General features: G+C 37.4%; 1 protein-coding gene across 1 annotated transcript in view; it reads right to left on the reverse strand.

The window, feature by feature from the left end:
- Positions 1-16,869, reverse strand: part of LOC308546976 (coiled-coil domain-containing protein 7-like) — a gene marked incomplete at both ends in the record, with an annotated part of 109,375 nt that extends 92,506 nt beyond the window's left edge. Inside the window, 3 exons of the mRNA XM_081116513.1 lie at positions 7,261-7,344; positions 15,335-15,427; positions 16,591-16,869. Coding sequence (XP_080972639.1) covers positions 7,261-7,344; positions 15,335-15,427; positions 16,591-16,869 — 456 coding nt within the window. The remainder of the gene's footprint in view (positions 1-7,260; positions 7,345-15,334; positions 15,428-16,590) is intronic.
- Between the last annotated feature and the right edge of the window lie 1,870 nt (positions 16,870-18,739).

Below are 18,739 nucleotides of genomic sequence, written 5' to 3' on the forward strand. Positions count from 1 at the left end.
AAGTTTTAACAAATTTAAGGGGGTGAAAATCATGTAAAACATCTTTTTGAACATAATGGAATAAAACAATAAATCAATAGCATAAAATCCACAAATATGTAACAGTTAAACAGCATGCTATTAAACAACCCATGGGTAAAAGAAAAATTCACAAAGGAATTTAGATAATATCTGGAGACAAATAAAAATGAAAATATAAAATACCAAAACTTATAGGATTCAGCAAAAGCAGTACAGTACTAAGAGGAAGTTTATAGTCATAAATGTTTGCATTAAAAAAATATTTCAATCTTCCTAGAACTGGGATCACTGGGTCAAATGGCAGGTCAGTTTTTAATCTTTTGAGGAGCCTCCATACTGCTTTCCATAGTGGCTGCACCAGTCTGCATTCCCACCAGCAGTGTACTAGGGTGCCCTTTTCTCCACACCCTCACCTGCACTTGTAGTTCTTTGATTTGTTGATGGTAGCCATTCTGACAGGTGTGATCTGATACTTCACTGTGGTTTTAAGATGCATCTCTCTGATGATTATCAATGTTGAGCATTTTTTCATATGTCTCTTAGCCATCTGTATGTCCTGTTTGGAGAAGTGTCTATTTAGGTCCTTTGCCCATTTTTAAATTGGATTGTCTGTCTTCCTTTTGTTAAGTTGTGTGAGTTCCTTATATATTTTGGATATTAACCCTTTACCCTATGTGTTGTTGGCAAATATGTTCTCTCATACAGTGGGCTCCCTTTTCGTTGATGGTTTCTTTTTCTGTGCAGAAGCTTTTTATTTTGATGCAGCCCCATTTGTTTATTTTCTCCTTAGTTTCTCTTGCCCTAGGAGATGTATCAGCAAACATATTGCTACAAGAGATGTCTGAGATTTTGCTGCCTATGTTTTCCTCTAGGATTTTTATGGTTTCATGTCTTACATTTAAGTCTTTTGTCCATTTTGAATTTACTTTTATATATGGTGTAAGGTGGTGGTCAAGTTTCATTTTTTTGCATGTACCTGTCCAAGTTTCCCAATACCATTTATTGAAAAGACTGTCTTTACTCCATTGTATGTTCTTGCCTCCTTTGTCAAATATTAATTGACCATAATGGTGTAGGTCAATTTCTGGGTTCTCTGTTCTGTTCCGCTGATCTATGTGTCTGTTCTTGTGCCAGTACCAGACTGTTTTGATTACAGTGGCTTTGTAGTATAACTTGATGTCTGGTATTGTGATCCCTCCAACTTCGTTCTTTTTTCTCAAGATTGCTGTGGCTATTCGAATATATCCTAAAAACCCAAAACACCAATCGCAAAGAATTTATGCACCCTTATGTTCCTAGCAGTGCAATTTACAATAGCTAAGATCTGGAAACAGCCCAAGTGCCCATCAGCAGACAAGTGGATAAAAAAGCTGTGGCACATTTACACCATGGAATACTATGCAGCTGTAAAAAAAGAATAATCTCTTAACATTTGGGACAGCATGGAGGGAACTAGGAAGTATTATGCTAAGCAAAATAAGCCAGTCAGAGAAAGACAAGTACCACATGATCTCACTTATATGTAGGATATAATAAACAAAATAAACTGATGAACAAAATGGATCCAGAGACATAGAGCATGGAACAGACTGAGAGATCTCAGAAGGAAGGTGGGGAGGGGGAAGTGGATGGGGAGAGATTAATCAAAGAACTTATATGTTTACAAGCATAACCCCATGGACACAGACACTGGTCTGGGGAAGGCCTGGGGAGGGGTGGATGCAGGGTGGAAGGGATTAATGGGGGTAAAAAGGGGATATCTGTAATATTTTCATCAATAAAGATAAAGAAAGCTAAAAAAATTAAAAATAACCAAAAAAAAAATAAATTAAATTTAAAAATATCTCAATCTGACAACCTAACCTTTTACCTAAAGAAACAATAAAGAAAACACACCAAAAACAAAAACAAAAAAAAACAAACAACAACAACAAAAAAAACAGTCTAAATCCAAAGTGGGAAGAAGGAAAGAAATAATAAATATTAGAGCAGAGAAAAGTGAAATAGAGAATAGAAAAAAAATCAATGAAACCAAGAGTTGTTTTTTAAAGATTAATGAAAGTGACAAACCCTTGGCCAAATTAAGAAAAAAGGAGAAAAGACTCAAATAGCTAAAATTAGAAGTGAAAAAGGAGCTATTACAATAATGCCCACTGAAAGACAAATTATCGTAAGACACTACTACGGCCAATTATATGCCAAAATATTGGATAAACTAGAAATAGACAAATTCCTAGAAACATAAAACCTACCAAGGCCAAACTGTGAAAAAAATTAAAAATTTGAACAGACCTATAACAGTCAGTAGATTGAAGTAATAAGCAAAAGCCTCCTAACAGTGAAAACCCCAAAATCAGATGGCTTCACCAAAGAATTCTACCAAGCATTTAAAAAATTAACACCAATCCTTCTAAACTCTTCCAAAGAACCAAAGAGGATTGAACGTATTAGACCTATTCAATGAGGGCAGCATTACCCTGATATCAAAACTAATCAAGAACACAAGAAAACTACAGACCAATATCCCTGATTAATATTGATGCAAAAATCCTAAACAAAATACTAGCAAACAGATTCACAGGCATTTAAAAAGGATCACACAGCATATCCAAGTATGATTTTTACCTGGAACACAAAATGGCTCAACATATGTAATAATATGTAACAGCATAATATAGCACATATGTAACAATGTAATATACCACATAAACAAAATGGATAAAAACCACATGATCATCTCCACAGATGCAGAAAAAGCATTTGAAAAAATTCAACATTTCATGATAAAAACACTCAATAAACTAAGAATAGAAAAATATTAATTCAATATAAAAATCCATGTAAGAATAGCCATAACTAACATCATATTCAATGAGGAAATACTGAAAGCTTTTCTTCTAAGATCAAGAACAAGGCAAGGGTGCCCACTCTCACTACCACTATTCAACATAGTACCAAAAGTTCTAGATGGAGCAATCAGCAAAGAAAAAATAAAAGGCATAAAAATTGGAAAACGAGAAGAAAAATTCTATCTGCAAATGACATGGTATTATATGTATAAAACCCTAAAAGATTCCACACAAAAAATATGTTAGAACTAATTTAAACATTCAGCAAAGTTGAAGAATACAAAATCAACACTCAAAAATCAGCTGAATTCTTTATGTTAACAATGATCCAAAACTAAATTAAGAAAGCAATCCCCTATGTTCAAAGCTCTGTTATTTACAATAGCCAAGATCTGGAAACAGGCCAAGTGTCCATCAGTAGATGAGTAGATAAAAAAGTTGTGGTACATTTACACAAAGGAATACTACACAGCTATAAAAAAGAAGGAATTCTTACCTTTTCAACAACGGGGATGGACATGGAGATTATTATGCTAAGCAAAATAAGCCAGAGAGAGAAAAACAAATACCATATGATCTCACTTATATATGGAATCTAATGAACAAAATAAACTGACTGATGAACAAAATAAAAGCAGAGGCATGGATACATGGAACAGACTGACAGAGGTTAGAGGGAAGGGGGGAGGGGGTAATGGGTGAAAGATGGTGAAGAGATTAGCCAAAGAACATAAATGCATAACCAATGGACACAGACTACAGTGTGGAGATGTTCCAGAGGCAGGGCGGGGCTGGGGCTGGGTGGAGGTGGGTAAAGGGGGTGGTGGATGGGCGTAAGGATACTATCTGTAATAGTGTCAACAATTAAAAAAGAAAAGGAAACAATCCCTTGGTGGCTCTCTCTATGGAGCACGTCTGTGCCTTTTCCCACTCCCTTCTTTCCCCAGGGCATTCTCTCTCTCTCCCTCTCCCCAGAGCAGATCCCAACCTCTCTTCCCTCTTTTATCTCTCAAAGCTCATTTTCTCCCTCTCCCTTCTCCCCTCTTTCTCTCTCTCTCTCTCTCCCCCGAGCTCCAAGGGCTCTTCTTTTGCTTAACTTGCTTCCTGAGCCCATTTCTTCTATGACTCACTTCTACCTCTGTGACATTCTAAATAAACTTTCTCATATTAAAAAAAGAAAGAAAGTCCAGCCGGGCATGGCTCAGCGGTTGAGCGTCGACCTAGGATCCAGTCGATCGGGGTTCGATTCCCGGTCAGGGAACATGCCCGGGTTGTGGGCTGCAGACAATCAATGACTCTCTCATCATTGACGTTTCTGTCTGTCTCCCTCTCCTTTCCTCTCTCTGAAATCAATAAAGATATATTTTTTAAAAATAAATAAATAAAAATAAAAAATAAAAAATAAAAAAATAAAAGAAGAAAGAAAACAGTTCTGTTTACTATATCATCAGAAGAAAATTTAAAATATTTAGGAATAAATTTAATCAAGGAGATAAAAGATCTGTGCACAGAAAACCATAAAATATTGCTTAAAAACCAAAAAAGATACAAATAAATGGAAAGACGTCCCATGCTCAAAACTGGAAGACAATATTTTTTAAATGTCCACATTATCCAGTGATCTACAAATTCAATGTAATCCCCATCAAAATCCCAATCATATTTTTTGCAGAAATATAAAAACATACTAAAATTCATATGGAATCTCAAGAGATCCTGAATAGCCAAAACAATCTTGAAAAATATACTATAGCAACAGTAATTAAGACAGTGTTGTGCCCAGCCAGGCATGGCTCAGCAGTTGAGCGTCGACCTAGGATCCAGGCGATCGGGATTCGATTTTTGGCCACTAACAGAAATGACTCTCATTTGTATGACTTCATTGAGACTCACGACCTGGATGAGCAGGTGAAATCCACCAAAGAATTGAGTGACCATGTAACCAACTTGCACAGCTTGGGGGCCCTGAAACAGGTATGGCAGAGTATCTCTTTGACAAGCACACCTTGGGAGACAATGAAGACAGCTAAGCCTTAGGCTGCCCTCCCATAACAACAGGGGTGACTTCCCTGATCACCAAAGCAGTACGTGTATGTTGGAGTTACCTTTACCTTTTCTACAACTTGTACCAAATCATCCACTTATGTTCTTTCATTTGTACCGCCCCTTCAAATAAAGTAATTTGGTACCATAAAAAGATAAATAGACCAATGAAGTAGAATTGAGAGCTCAAAAATAAACCCTTGCATATATAGCAAAATGATTTTTGACAAGGGTATAAACACCACATTGAGCAAAGAACAACCTCTTCATCAAAAAGTACTAGGAAAATTGGATACCCGCATGCAAAAGAATAAAGTTCCCTTACAATATGTACAAAATTTAACTCAGAATGGATCCATGACCTAAATGTAAGATCTAAACCTTTTATACTCCTGGAAGAAAACATAAGGGAAAAGATTTACGACACTGATTTTGGCAATGAATTCTTAGAAATGACACCAAAAGCCCAGGCATAACAAAAGCAAAAATAAGCAAGTGAGACTACATCAAACTAAAAAGTTATAGTACAGGAAACAAACTAAATGAAAAGGCAGTCTATTGATTGGAAGAAAACATTTGCAAACCATATATATAAGGGATTAAGATCCAAAACATATAAGAAATTTGCACAATTCCATAACAAAAACAACAAATGTCCCAATTTAAAAGTGGGCAAATAACCAGACAACTAAATATTTTTCCAAAAAAGACGTACAGATGGCCAACAGGTTCATGAAAAGGTGTTCAACATCACTAATCATCGGGGAAATGCAAATCAAAACCACAATAAGATATCACCTCACACCAGTCAAAATGACTATTATCAAAGAGAGAGAGAGAAACATATTGGCGAGAATATAGAGAGAGGAAACCTTTGCACACTGTTGGTAAATTGGTACAGCCACTATGGAAAATAGTATGAAGGTTCCTCAAAAATTCTGAAATAGAATAACTACATTCTAGCAATCCCACTTTGGGTATATATCCAAAAGAAACAAAATCAGTATTTCAAAGAGGTATCTATCTGCACTCTCATGGTCACTGCAGCATTTATTCACAATAGCCAAGATATGGAAACAACCTAAGTGTCCAAAGATGGATGAATGAATAAAGAAGAGGTGGTACATATATACAATGGAATATTACTCGGCCATAAAAAAATTAAATCTTGCCATTTGTGACAACATGAAAAAATATGGAAGACATGTTAAGTGAAATAAGCTAGAAACGGAAAGACAAATATTGCAGGATCTCACTTATATGTGAAACCTAAAATTAAAAACAAAAAGAAGAAAGTAGCCAAACTCATAGTAACAGATTATAGAATGGTGGTTACCAGGGGCCAGGAGGAGGAGGAGGTCATAGGGGGTTAGTGATTATTTAATGGGCGTGGAGATTCAGTTCTGCAAGATGAAAAGAGTTCTGATGGATGGGAGTGATGGCTGCACAATATAAATGTACTTATTACCACTGAACTGCAACTTTAAAAATGCGTAAGACAGGTTTATGTTATGTGTATTTTACCACAATAACTATTGGGAAAATGTATTTATAAGTGTACATATAAATGCATATATACATTTACACATATGTGTAGGTGTGTATACACAGCCAAACACTAAAAAATATATTCTAAAATATTAATGATGCTTGTATATTAGAGTGAGATCACATGTAATTTATTTTTCTATGTACTTTTTTCACTTTTTCAAATGTTCCACAAGAATACTTTTATAATCAGATAAAACACAATACATGTTATTTTTCAAAACAAAAAATAAAGTGTATTGCCAAATAGTACATAAAATATAATTTCATTTTTAAAGAATAATAGATATATAACTATGGAAAAACAAGAAGGTAAACAAGTATATGTTTCTAATAGTTGGTTATCTTGGGGAAATAGAATTATGGTATCTTTTATTTTCTTCTTTTTGCATGTCTTCATATTTTTAATTTTTATTAATTATATTACTTTTATAATATTAACTTACTTATAAAAAAGCACAATAAAATATAAATATTAATGACCCAATTAATGCTTTACTCAAAGGAAAACTCACCGATCTAAATGCTTATGTTAAGAATAAAGAAAAATAAATAATGCTTTCTAGTGCTCTTTATAACTAATTAAGGCATTGTATCTAGACTAATAATGCTGACTGGATAACCACAATCAAGTCAAATAACCAATATAACATTAAATATTTTATTACTAAATTATTGTTAATAATAGTGATTTAAGTATATACTATTAATTTTGTTTTGTTTATATTGTTGATTAATATTAAGATTATTAAAATAGTAAGCAATATTTTATGCTTGGCAGTTTACACAGAATACATACATGATGTTCCTCTTTAACTGCTCCTTCTAACTGAGTTGCAAATTGCGAACAACATACCAAGAATGAATTTAGATCATCCCCAACCTTTGAAAAGAATAACAAACAGAAAGTTGCTTTTATTTTAGAATCTATATGCATATTCATCTATATTTTAGTATATTGAACTAGTTTTGAAAATAATTTTGTGTATATAATTTATGTTCATTAAAACTTATTAGACAAGAAACAACCCAGGCTCCAAATGCTATGCTAGCAAATTCTCCCAGAAAATGTAGAAGTACATTCTGGGGAGTGGCTTATTAGTGACATACACCCAGTTATGTCTCTCCTCTCATTCTCCTCTACATAGTTGCAGAAAATCAAGCACCCCCAGTCTTACACTCCTAAAACATTATGGGTGGCCAAAAAAGGTAACTACTATGTGCATACCTTTATAAATATTTTTGTGTTAAATATGAATGCTAATTATGACTTCTGATTATAAAATATATTTGCCAGGAGCAGTAGTCTTTCACCCTCGCTTAAAAGAAAACCTTGAGGAAAAAAATAATCACTGATTAAAGTGACTGAATCTCTTCTAGAAGAGCAGTGATTTGTAAATCATAGACTTAACCCCTGATAAACAAATCTCTGATGCTGGTATAGAGTTAAGATCCTCACATAATGCTCTCCCTGAGGAATATGTTCCCTCGACATTATATTTTAAAAATACTCATAGGCTCACATATTTTTTTGCAATGGTAAGGACCTACATTTAAATATGAAATAGGGGGGAAAACTACAATAGTCATTCAGGAGAATGTGAAGATGAATGAACTAATCAATACTATAAAGTGAGACCATTAGCATACTTGGGAATTTTCTTCCACCCACATTCAGGTGTCACAAATATAGAGAAGATGGAGATCAATTTGATCAGAGTTGTAGTTTAATAAAATAAGATCAATAAAGCAGAATAGGGCAAGAGAGTTAAGGACAGTACATATGCAAGGAAGCAATAATAATAATGGGTCATGGAATTTAATCTAGGTAAGTAAGGACACAAGGAGAACTTGGAACAGTAAAACGCAGTAGGGCGCTGGCCAGTTTAGCTCAGTGATTAAAGTGTCAGCCTGCAGATTAAAGGGTCCCAGGTTTGATTCCAGCCAAGGGCACATACCTCAGCTGCAGGCTCCACCCCAGTCGGGGCATGAGCAGGAAGCAACCAATCGATGTGTCTCTCTCACCTCAATGTTTCTCTTTCTCTTCTCTCCCTCTCCCTTCCACTCTCTCTGAGAAGCAATAAAAAAATATCCTCAGGTGAGGATTAAAAATAATAATAAATAAAAATAAAAGGCAGTAGGATTAATGGATTATAGTTCCTAATGGAATCAAAAAAATTTGGAGTCAGAATATTAGACTGAATGAAAAATATAGGCGGTAGTGGCAAAAAATGAGGACTATATATCCATTAGGAATCCTCAAAGTTAAAAAGACTGGCAGTACCAATTTTGGTAAGAATATGGGTCCACTAGAACTTTCACACAAAGCTGATACAAAAACAAAATGGTATTTCCATGTTGGGAAACAGCTTGGCAATTGCTCATGAAGTTAAACATATACTTAAAATATAACCCACCAATCCCACCCCTAAGTAATTATCCAAGATTAATAAGCACTTGTGTCCTCACAAAAACTTGTGCACAAATGTTCACAAAAGCTTAATTTATAATAGCCAAAATAGCTACTGGATCCAACAACCCAAATGTTTATCAACTGGTAAAAGAATAAGCCAATTGTGGTATAGCCATGCAATGGAATACTTTTCACTATAAAATGAACAAACTACTAACCCCTAGATCAAAATGGACTAATCTCAGAAACATCAGGAGTGGGAAGGCTACAGCCCTGGCTGATGTGGCTCAGTGGTTAGAACATCGGCCCCAGTACCGAGGGGTCATGGGATCGATTCCTGGTCAAGGGCACATACCTGGGTTATGGGTTTGCTCCCCGCCTCTGATAGGGGCATATGTGGGAGGCAACTAGTCGATGTGTCTCTCTCACATTGATGTTTCTCTCCCCCACCTCCTCTTCCCCCCCACCTCTTTCTCTCTCTCTCTACCCCCCCCCAACCTTCCTCCCTCCCTTCCACTCTCTCTGAAAAGCAATGGGAAAAATATCCTTAGATGAGGATTAACAAAAAAAATAATAAGGCTACATACTGTTTGATTTTATTTATGTGAAATCCTAGGAAAGGCAAAACTATAGTAATAGATCAGTTGTTGTCTGGAGCCAGAGCAGGAGAAAATTAATTGCAAAAGGAAATAAGGGAGATTCTGGAAGTAATCAAAATGTTTATACTTTCATTGTGGTGATAATTACCCAACTATAAAAAAGGAGGAGCTAAAAAATAGAGAAATTTCATCCTGCATGTTCTTGTGGTAACCGCATTTTGAAACTCTGCTGGGACTGAACCAAAATGTGAACCAAAACTATTTAAACTTAAAGTCCAAGCTTCTGTCAGCTAAAATACTGCCAAGATCAAAGAAATTGGCTCCTCAGGGGAAGGAGCAATAGGAGAAATTGTAGATTAGAAAATTCAAACAAGAACTCAACCTAATTAAACATATAGATTAGTTCCTGTTCAATTTAACTCTTAGAGAAATGACAATGATTAGGCTTTCAACCTAAATGCCAAAATGAAAAGGGCAATCATTCTCTAGAAAACAAAAGATTGTACCACAATATCCAATGTTCTTCTAAATGCTTGGGGTCCAATAAAAAAAACTACAAAACATATGAATAATTAGGAAAATATGATCCATAATCAAAAGAAAAACAGTCAGTAGAAGCAAACACACTAATGACCCAGATATTGGAATTAGCAGATAGGAAAATTTTGAAACTCTATTATTAATAAGATGGAACAATTTGCAAGAAAAGATAGGCTAGGAGAAAAGATGGACAACAGGAGGTATATTTTTAAAAAAAAAAACAAAACATAGAAAGGAACCAAAAGATAATCCTAAAGGTGAAAATTAAAATATTTGAAATAAAAAGTTCATTGGATAGAGCTTAACAACTGATCAGACACCACAGAAGAGACTGGTGAACTCAAAGATAAGGTAACGTATGTTGTCTAAACTGAAGCACAGAAAGAGAAAAAATTGAAGTAAATAGTGCAACTTCTTACATGGTATCAAGCTAATATATGTGTAATTGGAGTGTCATAAAAAGGGTGAAGGGAGGCAGTAAAATATCTGAAGAAACAATGAATAAAATTTTGCAAATCTGATGAAAACATCAACTCAAAGCTCAATGGACTCCAACAGAATAAATATACTGAAGACCTCACCTAGGTGTATCTTATCAAACTGCTGAAACACAAAGATAAAGAGAAAATCTTTATGCAGTCATTAAAAAGGGGAAAACAATATTAAAGTAGCACAAAAACATAAGTAAATAGAATTATACTGCTATATAGTTTTCACATTAGAAATGAAGTTGTATACTACTCATTCAAGAGAGATTGTGATGTTTAAGATACATATGGAATCCCTAGAGCAAGCACAAAAAAGACATAGCTAAAAAACCCAAAAAGGAAATAAAATGAAATGCAAATATTATATATGTATTATACATATACATATATATATACAGATATATATATGAAAATAACTCAAAATAAAACAAAAGAAAGAGTAAAGGAACAAAAAAACATATGGGACCAAAGAAATGCAGAGAGCAGGATAGTAAACTTACTTCTGATTATGTCATTAACATTTTGCTATAAAACATTAATTACATGATCTTTAATTGTATCAATTAAATGTAATTGAACTGTACACACTGATTAAAAGACAAATTGTCAGGCTAGATAAAAAAACAAAACAGCCTGACCAGCGTGGCTCAGTGGTTGAGCATCGACCTATGAACCAGAAGGTCACAGTTCGATTCCCAGTCAGGGCAAATGCCCGGGTTGTAGGCTCGATCCCCAGTAGGGGGCGTGCAGGAGGCAGCGGATCAATGACTCTCTCATCATTAATGTTTCTCTCTCTCCCTCTCCTTTCCTCCCTCTGAAATCAATAAAAAAATTTTTTTTTGCCCTGCAGGGCGTGGCTCAGCAGTTGAGCATCGACCTAGGATCCAGGCGATGGGGGTTCGATTCCCTGTCGGGGCACATGCCTGGGTTGTGGGCTCGATCAATGACTCTCTCATCATTGATGTTTCTCTCTCTCTCTCCCTCTCCTTTCCTCTCTCTGAAATCAATAAAGATATATTACATATATATATATATATATTTAAAATAAAAATCAAAAAGAGTCTTAAGGAGAATAAAAAGAACAATAAAAATGTCCTAAGAGATGGATTCCAAGATGGCTGCAGAGTAGCTGAAAGCTCCCTCTGCTTACTCCGAGCACTGGACCAGACCTGTGGCTAAACTGCAGCAAGGGCTTGAAAAACTAGTTGAAGTGTAGCTGATCTGAAATATTGAGAGCAGGGAACATGGAGGAAAGACAAGAGGAGAGGCAGAGAGGGTGAGCCAACTTGCACAGATGCACCGCTGGGAAGCCAGAGGAATATTGTGGCAGCAGGGCCCCCATCCCTGAGAGCGTGGGGTCCCAGCCCCACACAGGGATCCCCAGTCCAGAGCAACAGAGAAGGGAATGGGAGCCTGCATAGCATTGGGTGGTGGGAATCACTGGGGACCCGGTCCACCTGGGAGACTCACAACGCACCATCCCAGGAAAAGACTGATTTCTTTGTTAGAACACCAGCCTGGGAGTTTCGCTCCAATCTGTGTCTGCCGGAGAGGTCACACAGCAGAGGTATAGGCCAGTGGAGGGGTCCGATTGGTACACCCAGCAGTGACTTTGAGGGCCCTTCTGTTCTCTGGAAAAACTTTGGGCAGAGAGCTGAATGGGGGCTGGACTGTGAAGCTTGGGAAAAAAGATAGGTCTTGCTCACCTCTAGAGCATGTGTGGTGCCTCTCCCCCCACCTCCATCCTGCTGTGATCCGAGGCAAAGGGGGGCGGTGCTCGACTGAAAATCTGTGCCGGTACTGCTCAGTCTGGTGACAATGGGGACTCAGACATTTAGCCCTGTCAGAGCATGGACAGAGGGACTGGCTGGGCAGAAACACAGGAGTGCCACGTGGGGCCTTTTCCTTATCCCCTTCTACTTGGTGTGGTGGCAAGGTGGTGCCAGGGAGCCAGACAGAGCTCAGGTACTGCAACTGTGTCTCCTAGGAGAGCTTCTGTCCAGGAGGCATCAGGCCTGTGCTGGGCCATTCAGCTGCAGTAAGGGGGACCAGAACTGAGACCCTCAGTGAGTTCAGACAGTGCTGCCCTGCGAAGGAGAAGAAGTGCCTGCTCCTTTCCTACAGGTTAGAAGCACCACCATGGCCAAGTTCTGGATACCACCCCAGAGCACGGGGTTGGTGAAGGAAGGGATTGCAGCTCAGAGCAGGGAAATAGAAGGTGCGAGACCTGAAACAGAGCTTCTGAGCTTCACAGGCCTCACCAACTGGACTACTTGGGGCATTGTCCTGCTGTGCTTCAGTCAGGTTGTCAAGGGCCAGGCAAGGACAATGACTGACATTGGCTTGCACAAGAGGGTCTCCTGGTAGGCCTAGGACCAGCACAAGTGGCCAGCTTTGGACAATTTATATAGAACCAAAAGAGACCTTGAATAGCCTCAGCAATCTTGAGAAAGAAGAACAAAGTGGGAGGGATCACAGTACTGAATATCAAACTATACTACAAAGCCATTGATATAAAATAAAATTAAAAGTCTTGGTATTGGCGCAAGAACAGGCATATAGATCAATGGAACAGAATACAGACCACAGAAATCAACCCACGCCATTATGGTCAATTAATAATTGACAGAGGAGGCAAGAGCATACAATGAAGTAAATACAGTCTCTTCAATAAATGGTGTTGAGAAAATTGGACAGGTACATGCAAAAAAAATGAAACTAGACCACCAGCATATACCATACACAAGAATAAACTCAAAATGGATAAAGGACTTAAATATTAGTAGCAAAAACATAAAATTCTAGAAGAAAACATAGGCAATAAAATCTCAGACATCACAATATTTTCACCGATATATCTCCTAGGGCAAGGGAAACAAAGGAAAAAATAAATCAATGAGACTACATCAAAATAAAAAAATTCTGGGCAGCAAAAGAAACCACAACATAAGGAAAACAGAATCCACTGTATGGGAGAACATATTCGCCAATGATACATCCAATAAAGGATTAATTTCCAAAATATATAAAGAACTTATACAACTCAAGAACAGGAAGACAAACAATCCAATTAGACAAAGGACCTGAATAGATTCTTCTCCAAATAGGACATACAGATGGCAAATAGACATGAAAAAATGCTCAACATTACTAATTATCAAAGAGATGCAAATTAAAACTACAATGGGGTAGTTTTAATGGCACACCTGCCAGAATGGCTACCATTAATAAATCAACAAACATCAAATGCTGGTGAGGATGTGGAGGACAAGGAGCCCTGGTACACTCCTGGTAGGAATGCAGACTGGTGCATCCACTGTGGAAAACAGTATGGAGTTCCCTCGAAAAATTAAAAATGGAACAGCTGTTTGATCCAGCAATGTGACTTTTGAGAATACATCCCAAGAAACCTGAAACACTAATTTGAAAGGATATATGCACCCTTATGTTTACTGCAGCGTTATTTACAATAGCTAAGAGTTGGAAGCATACCAAGTGCCCATTGGTAGATGAGTGGATAAAAAAGCTGTGCTATGTTTATATAATGGAATACCATGCAGCTGTAAAAAAAGAAGGATCTCTTACCTTTTGCAACAGCATAAATGGACCTGGAGATTATTGTGCTAAGCAAAACAAGCCAGTCAGAGAAAGACAAATACCATATGATCTCACTTAAATGAGGAATCTAACAAACAAAATAAAACTGACGAACAAAATAGGACCAGAGGCATGGATACATGGAAGAGACTGACAGATCTCAGAGGGTAGGGTGGTGGGAAGGACTGCAAGAAACTTACCAAAGAATATATATGCATATATGTATAGCCCATGGACACAGACAATAATGTGGTGAAGGCCTGGGGTGGGGTGGGGGCTGGGGGGAAGGGTCAAAGGGGTGGATAATGGGGGACATCTGTAATACTGTCAACAATAAAAAATAGCCCTAAGAAAAGCCAAAGGACTGTGAAAAGGCATCTCTACCGTAACACAAAACCTTTTTGACAATACCTATCCTACTGGAGACAAACTCCAAGAAAATGTTGCACCACTACCTCATATGTGTGAATAGGACTGCAAAATAATGTGGAAGTGAAAGTTGGCCTTCCTCATTCCCCACTATGGTGGTGTCAGCAGGGCTAGAGAGTGAATCTCCACCACCTAGCTGGAAGTAGTAGATGGCACTCCAATTCCCCCACCAGAGTGGTGTTGGTGGAGACAAACGGAGAACTAAACTTTCACCTTTGTCTGGAAGTAGCAGTCAGAATGAGTCAAGGATATTTGTTGTCATCACTATTATTAAATATAATACTGGGAGCCAGAGCAATAAGTCAAGAGAAATGCAAAGCATTCATATTGGATAGGAAAAAGTAAAATTGCCTCTATTTGAAGGTGACATAATTGTCTATGTAGAAAATTTCAAGGAATCTATAGAAAAACTCCTAGAATGAAAAAGTACATTGAGCAAGGTTGCAAAATACAGGGTAAGGCAAAAGCAGGTTTACAGTTGTGAGTACTTGAAACACAGAGTTTATTCTTGTATTATAATTTATTAATTATTGTATTATTTTCCATATGAGCAACTGTAAGCCTACTTTTGCCACACCCTGTATATGTATGTGTAAATATGTGTGTGTGTGTGTGTGTATGCCTTAATTAAACTTTAAGATAAGTGTGGTTGGCAGAGGATGGAAAAATCAGTACACTATTTTCAAGTTTCCTAAGAGGATCATTTTAATGGATAAGAATTCATTCTGTAAACATACGTGGACTACAAAAGAAAATCTTAGCCCTTTTTAGTGTTAATGTCTCTACATTAGGGTTACATATACTTACAGATAAAGATAATTCTTCATGTTCGGACTTCACAACTGGTTTTTCCACATTTTCATTACAAATTCCATAGGTTTCTTCCAGAGTAGAAACAACCTATGAGAAAAAGCAAATTAAGTACTTTTATAGTTTAAAATTATTATATTAAATGTAAAAAGATATTAAATCAACCATGTCAGGACCTTTTTGGCAGTAAGATTTATTTTTGCGAGTGCTCTAAACGTAAATTTTCCATCTTATACCCCATCTCATTTCATCATAAAGAAATGATGAGCAACAGTCTTTGACCCTACTTCCTAGCAAGGAGGCCCTATGACTCTTCCATTTTTGTGTTGACGGGTATTTAAAGGGGAGAAGGTCTGTCTATGCATAACTGAAGCATCAACCCTACTTACCACCAAAGTATTCCTCAAAATTTACCTGACTCAACTTTCTTCTTTGAGGAGAGTAGGGAAAATAGAAAGATGCAAACCAGAAAGCAGTACATTTTTAAAGGAAATTCTCTGAACTGACCCCTCAAACTTTAAACAAACTTGTATTTTGGAAGTCTGACAAACTATATTCTTTTTATGTTTGTGCTATCCCTCATTGTTCTCACTTGGTATTTGGTACATTTACAATTCAGTCTGCATCATTGTGCAAAAAGACACCCAGAGAAACGAAGATTTATTTTCCAACACTAAGAGCTAAAGTTTCTAAAGTGCAGAGAAGAGTTGACATAGCAGCTTTGAGACTTCAAACAGCCTATCCTTAGAAAGGTCTGTGTGCATATCAGAACTTGGATTTCAGGAGGGTTCCCACCATTCACTAACTGATTAGTGGCTCACTGTCCCTATGCTGTTTATACAAAAAATAATTTATGCTAACACCTGCTTTTCTGCAGGGAGCCTGGAATTTTGATACATGACAGGCAGAGAGTATCTAGGTAATCAAGCCCCAATAAAACCCTGGGCACTGAGTCTTCAATGAACTTCTCTTATAGACATTTCATATGTATTGTCACAATTTGTTGTTGGAGGAATTAAGCATGTCCTCTGTGACTTCAAAAGGAGAGGAATCTTGGGAGCTTGTACCTGGTTTCCTCTAGACTTCACCCACGTGCCTTTACCCTTTGGTGATTTCGCTTTGTATCCTTTCACTGTAATAAATCTTAGTCATCAATATGACTATATGCTGAGTCCAGCAAGTCGATCTAGGAAATCACTAAACCTGTGGATGGTCATGGGGACCCTCAACACAAAGACCAACAAGTGACTTACCGTCTTCAGATGTTTGGTAATTTTCCTGAGCAGTTCATCTTCTGCTATTAACTCCTTTGTCTTACTTGATGGAATGGGCAAAGCATACCTCACAACGGATTCTCCTGTTGGTGGAGATCTTAAGACCATTGGTTCAAGTTTATCACGTAGTAATTTTGAACTTTGTTTCTCCTTTGGTTTAGGTGATAATGGTGAATTAAGTAATCCTTTTTTGTAACTTAATTCTGAAACACTTGCCAGTTTATTACTAGAGGACAACAGATGCTTTACTGGCTTCATTTTGTTATTTACTTAACTTCCAAATTAGAGGTGAAAAAAACTTTTATTCCTCCCTGTGAACAAAAGGCGAAGATGTCAGATATAAAATGATGGAAGGATTATTTATTGCCATGAAGATGATAAATCCCAAAATCAATTCCGGAGAAATTACACAATGAAAAGGGAAACATTCCTAACAACAAATAATAACAACATTTTTTTAAAAAAATGTAAGAAACTCTGAGAGGTGACTGAAGGTTGATTTATGTATGGGCACTTAGGATGGGGGCAGACGAGAGAGAAGACAACAGTGGTAGCAGTGAGAGAATGTATTTAGAAGACTTTAAAATGTTATTCTTAGCTTTCTTCCATTTTTGAGCTAATATATACCCTTTATATATGTCATTATTTCCATAGAAGTAATATCCTAGGCCCAGGGTATGAGCAGATTAATATCAAGACAACACCAAACTCATGCTGGGATAAGGAAGTATAAATCAATCAGCTCTCTCTCCAAAGCTGATTGATTAAGACTCAGGACAATGTCTCCTCCCAAAGAATTTGAAAGAATATACCTGACCATGGGAGTTACCTGGAAGAAACTATCGAAAATAAGACAGAAGAGCATTGGTTCTCTGTTGTCTGGAGCTCTCCACACCTAGACAAGTCCCATTGTTGTGGGTTGAATTGTGTCCCCAAAAAAGATATGTTCAAGTCCTGACCCTTGGCACCTGTGACTATGACCATATTTAAAAATACAGTCTTGCCCTAGCCAATTTGGCTCAGTGGTTAGAGCATCAGCCCACCAACCGAAGGATACCGGGTTCGATTCCAGCCTAGGGCACGTACCTTGGTTGCAGGCTCGATCCCCAGCCCTGGTTGGGGCGTGTGTGGGAGGCAGCCAATCGATATGTCTCTCTCACATGGGTGTTTCTCTCTCTCTCTCTCTCCCTTCCACTCTCTCTGAAAAGCAATGGAAAAAATATCCTCGGGTGAGGATTAAAATATATATATACAGTCTTTGCAGATGTAATCACATTAGCATGAGGTCATACTGGATTAGGGTAGGCCCAAAATGCAATGACTGGTGTCATTATAAGAAAGACATGTGAAGACACATCCGTATAAACAAACAGAGAGGAAGGCCAAGTAATGACAGAGGCAGAGACTGGAGTGACAGGGCTGCAAGCCAAGGACGTGAAGGCTTGCCAGCATCCACCAGAAACTAGGCAGACGCAGGGAAGGCAGCCCTGCCAATACCTTGATTTCAGAATCCCGTACTCTGCCCTGGGAGAGAATACATTTCTACTGTCTTAAGCCACTCAGTCTGTGGTACTTTATCACGCCACCTTTAGGAAACTAATATATATGCTGATGGAAATCATTCAATAGAAAGCAAAATATATGAGTGGTAGACAGGAAAACTGCTGGGCTAATATCCTTGAGTAAACAAGAAATGAGGTATTTTTGTTTTTGTGTTTTAATATATCTTTATTGATTTCAGAGAGAGGAAGGGGGAGGGAGAGAGAGAAAGAAACATCCCTGATGAGAGTCGGCACTGATTGGCTGTGACCTCCCGGATCCTAGGCTGATGCTCAACCGCTGAGCAAGCTCAGCCGGGCAAAGAAATGAGTTTTAATGACCAAATGGATCAATGCACTTTACATGGGCGCAGGGAACGTTTACCTGCAGTAACAGACAGGAAGGCAGAAATGTGGGCTACTTCAAAAAAACAGTAAGAAAAGAATAGGACATTCCCTTGGTGCTAGGAAACGACCTCAAAAATGGATCCATGAAGTTCACATTAATACAGAAGTTACATGTGGTGAATACTTATATTTACATATTTACTTCATTTAAAACCTAACAATCCTAGGAGGTTGATATTATA

This window comes from Miniopterus schreibersii (assembly GCF_964146895.1).
Source record: "Miniopterus schreibersii genome assembly, chromosome: 1".
NCBI lineage: Eukaryota > Metazoa > Chordata > Mammalia > Chiroptera > Miniopteridae > Miniopterus > Miniopterus schreibersii.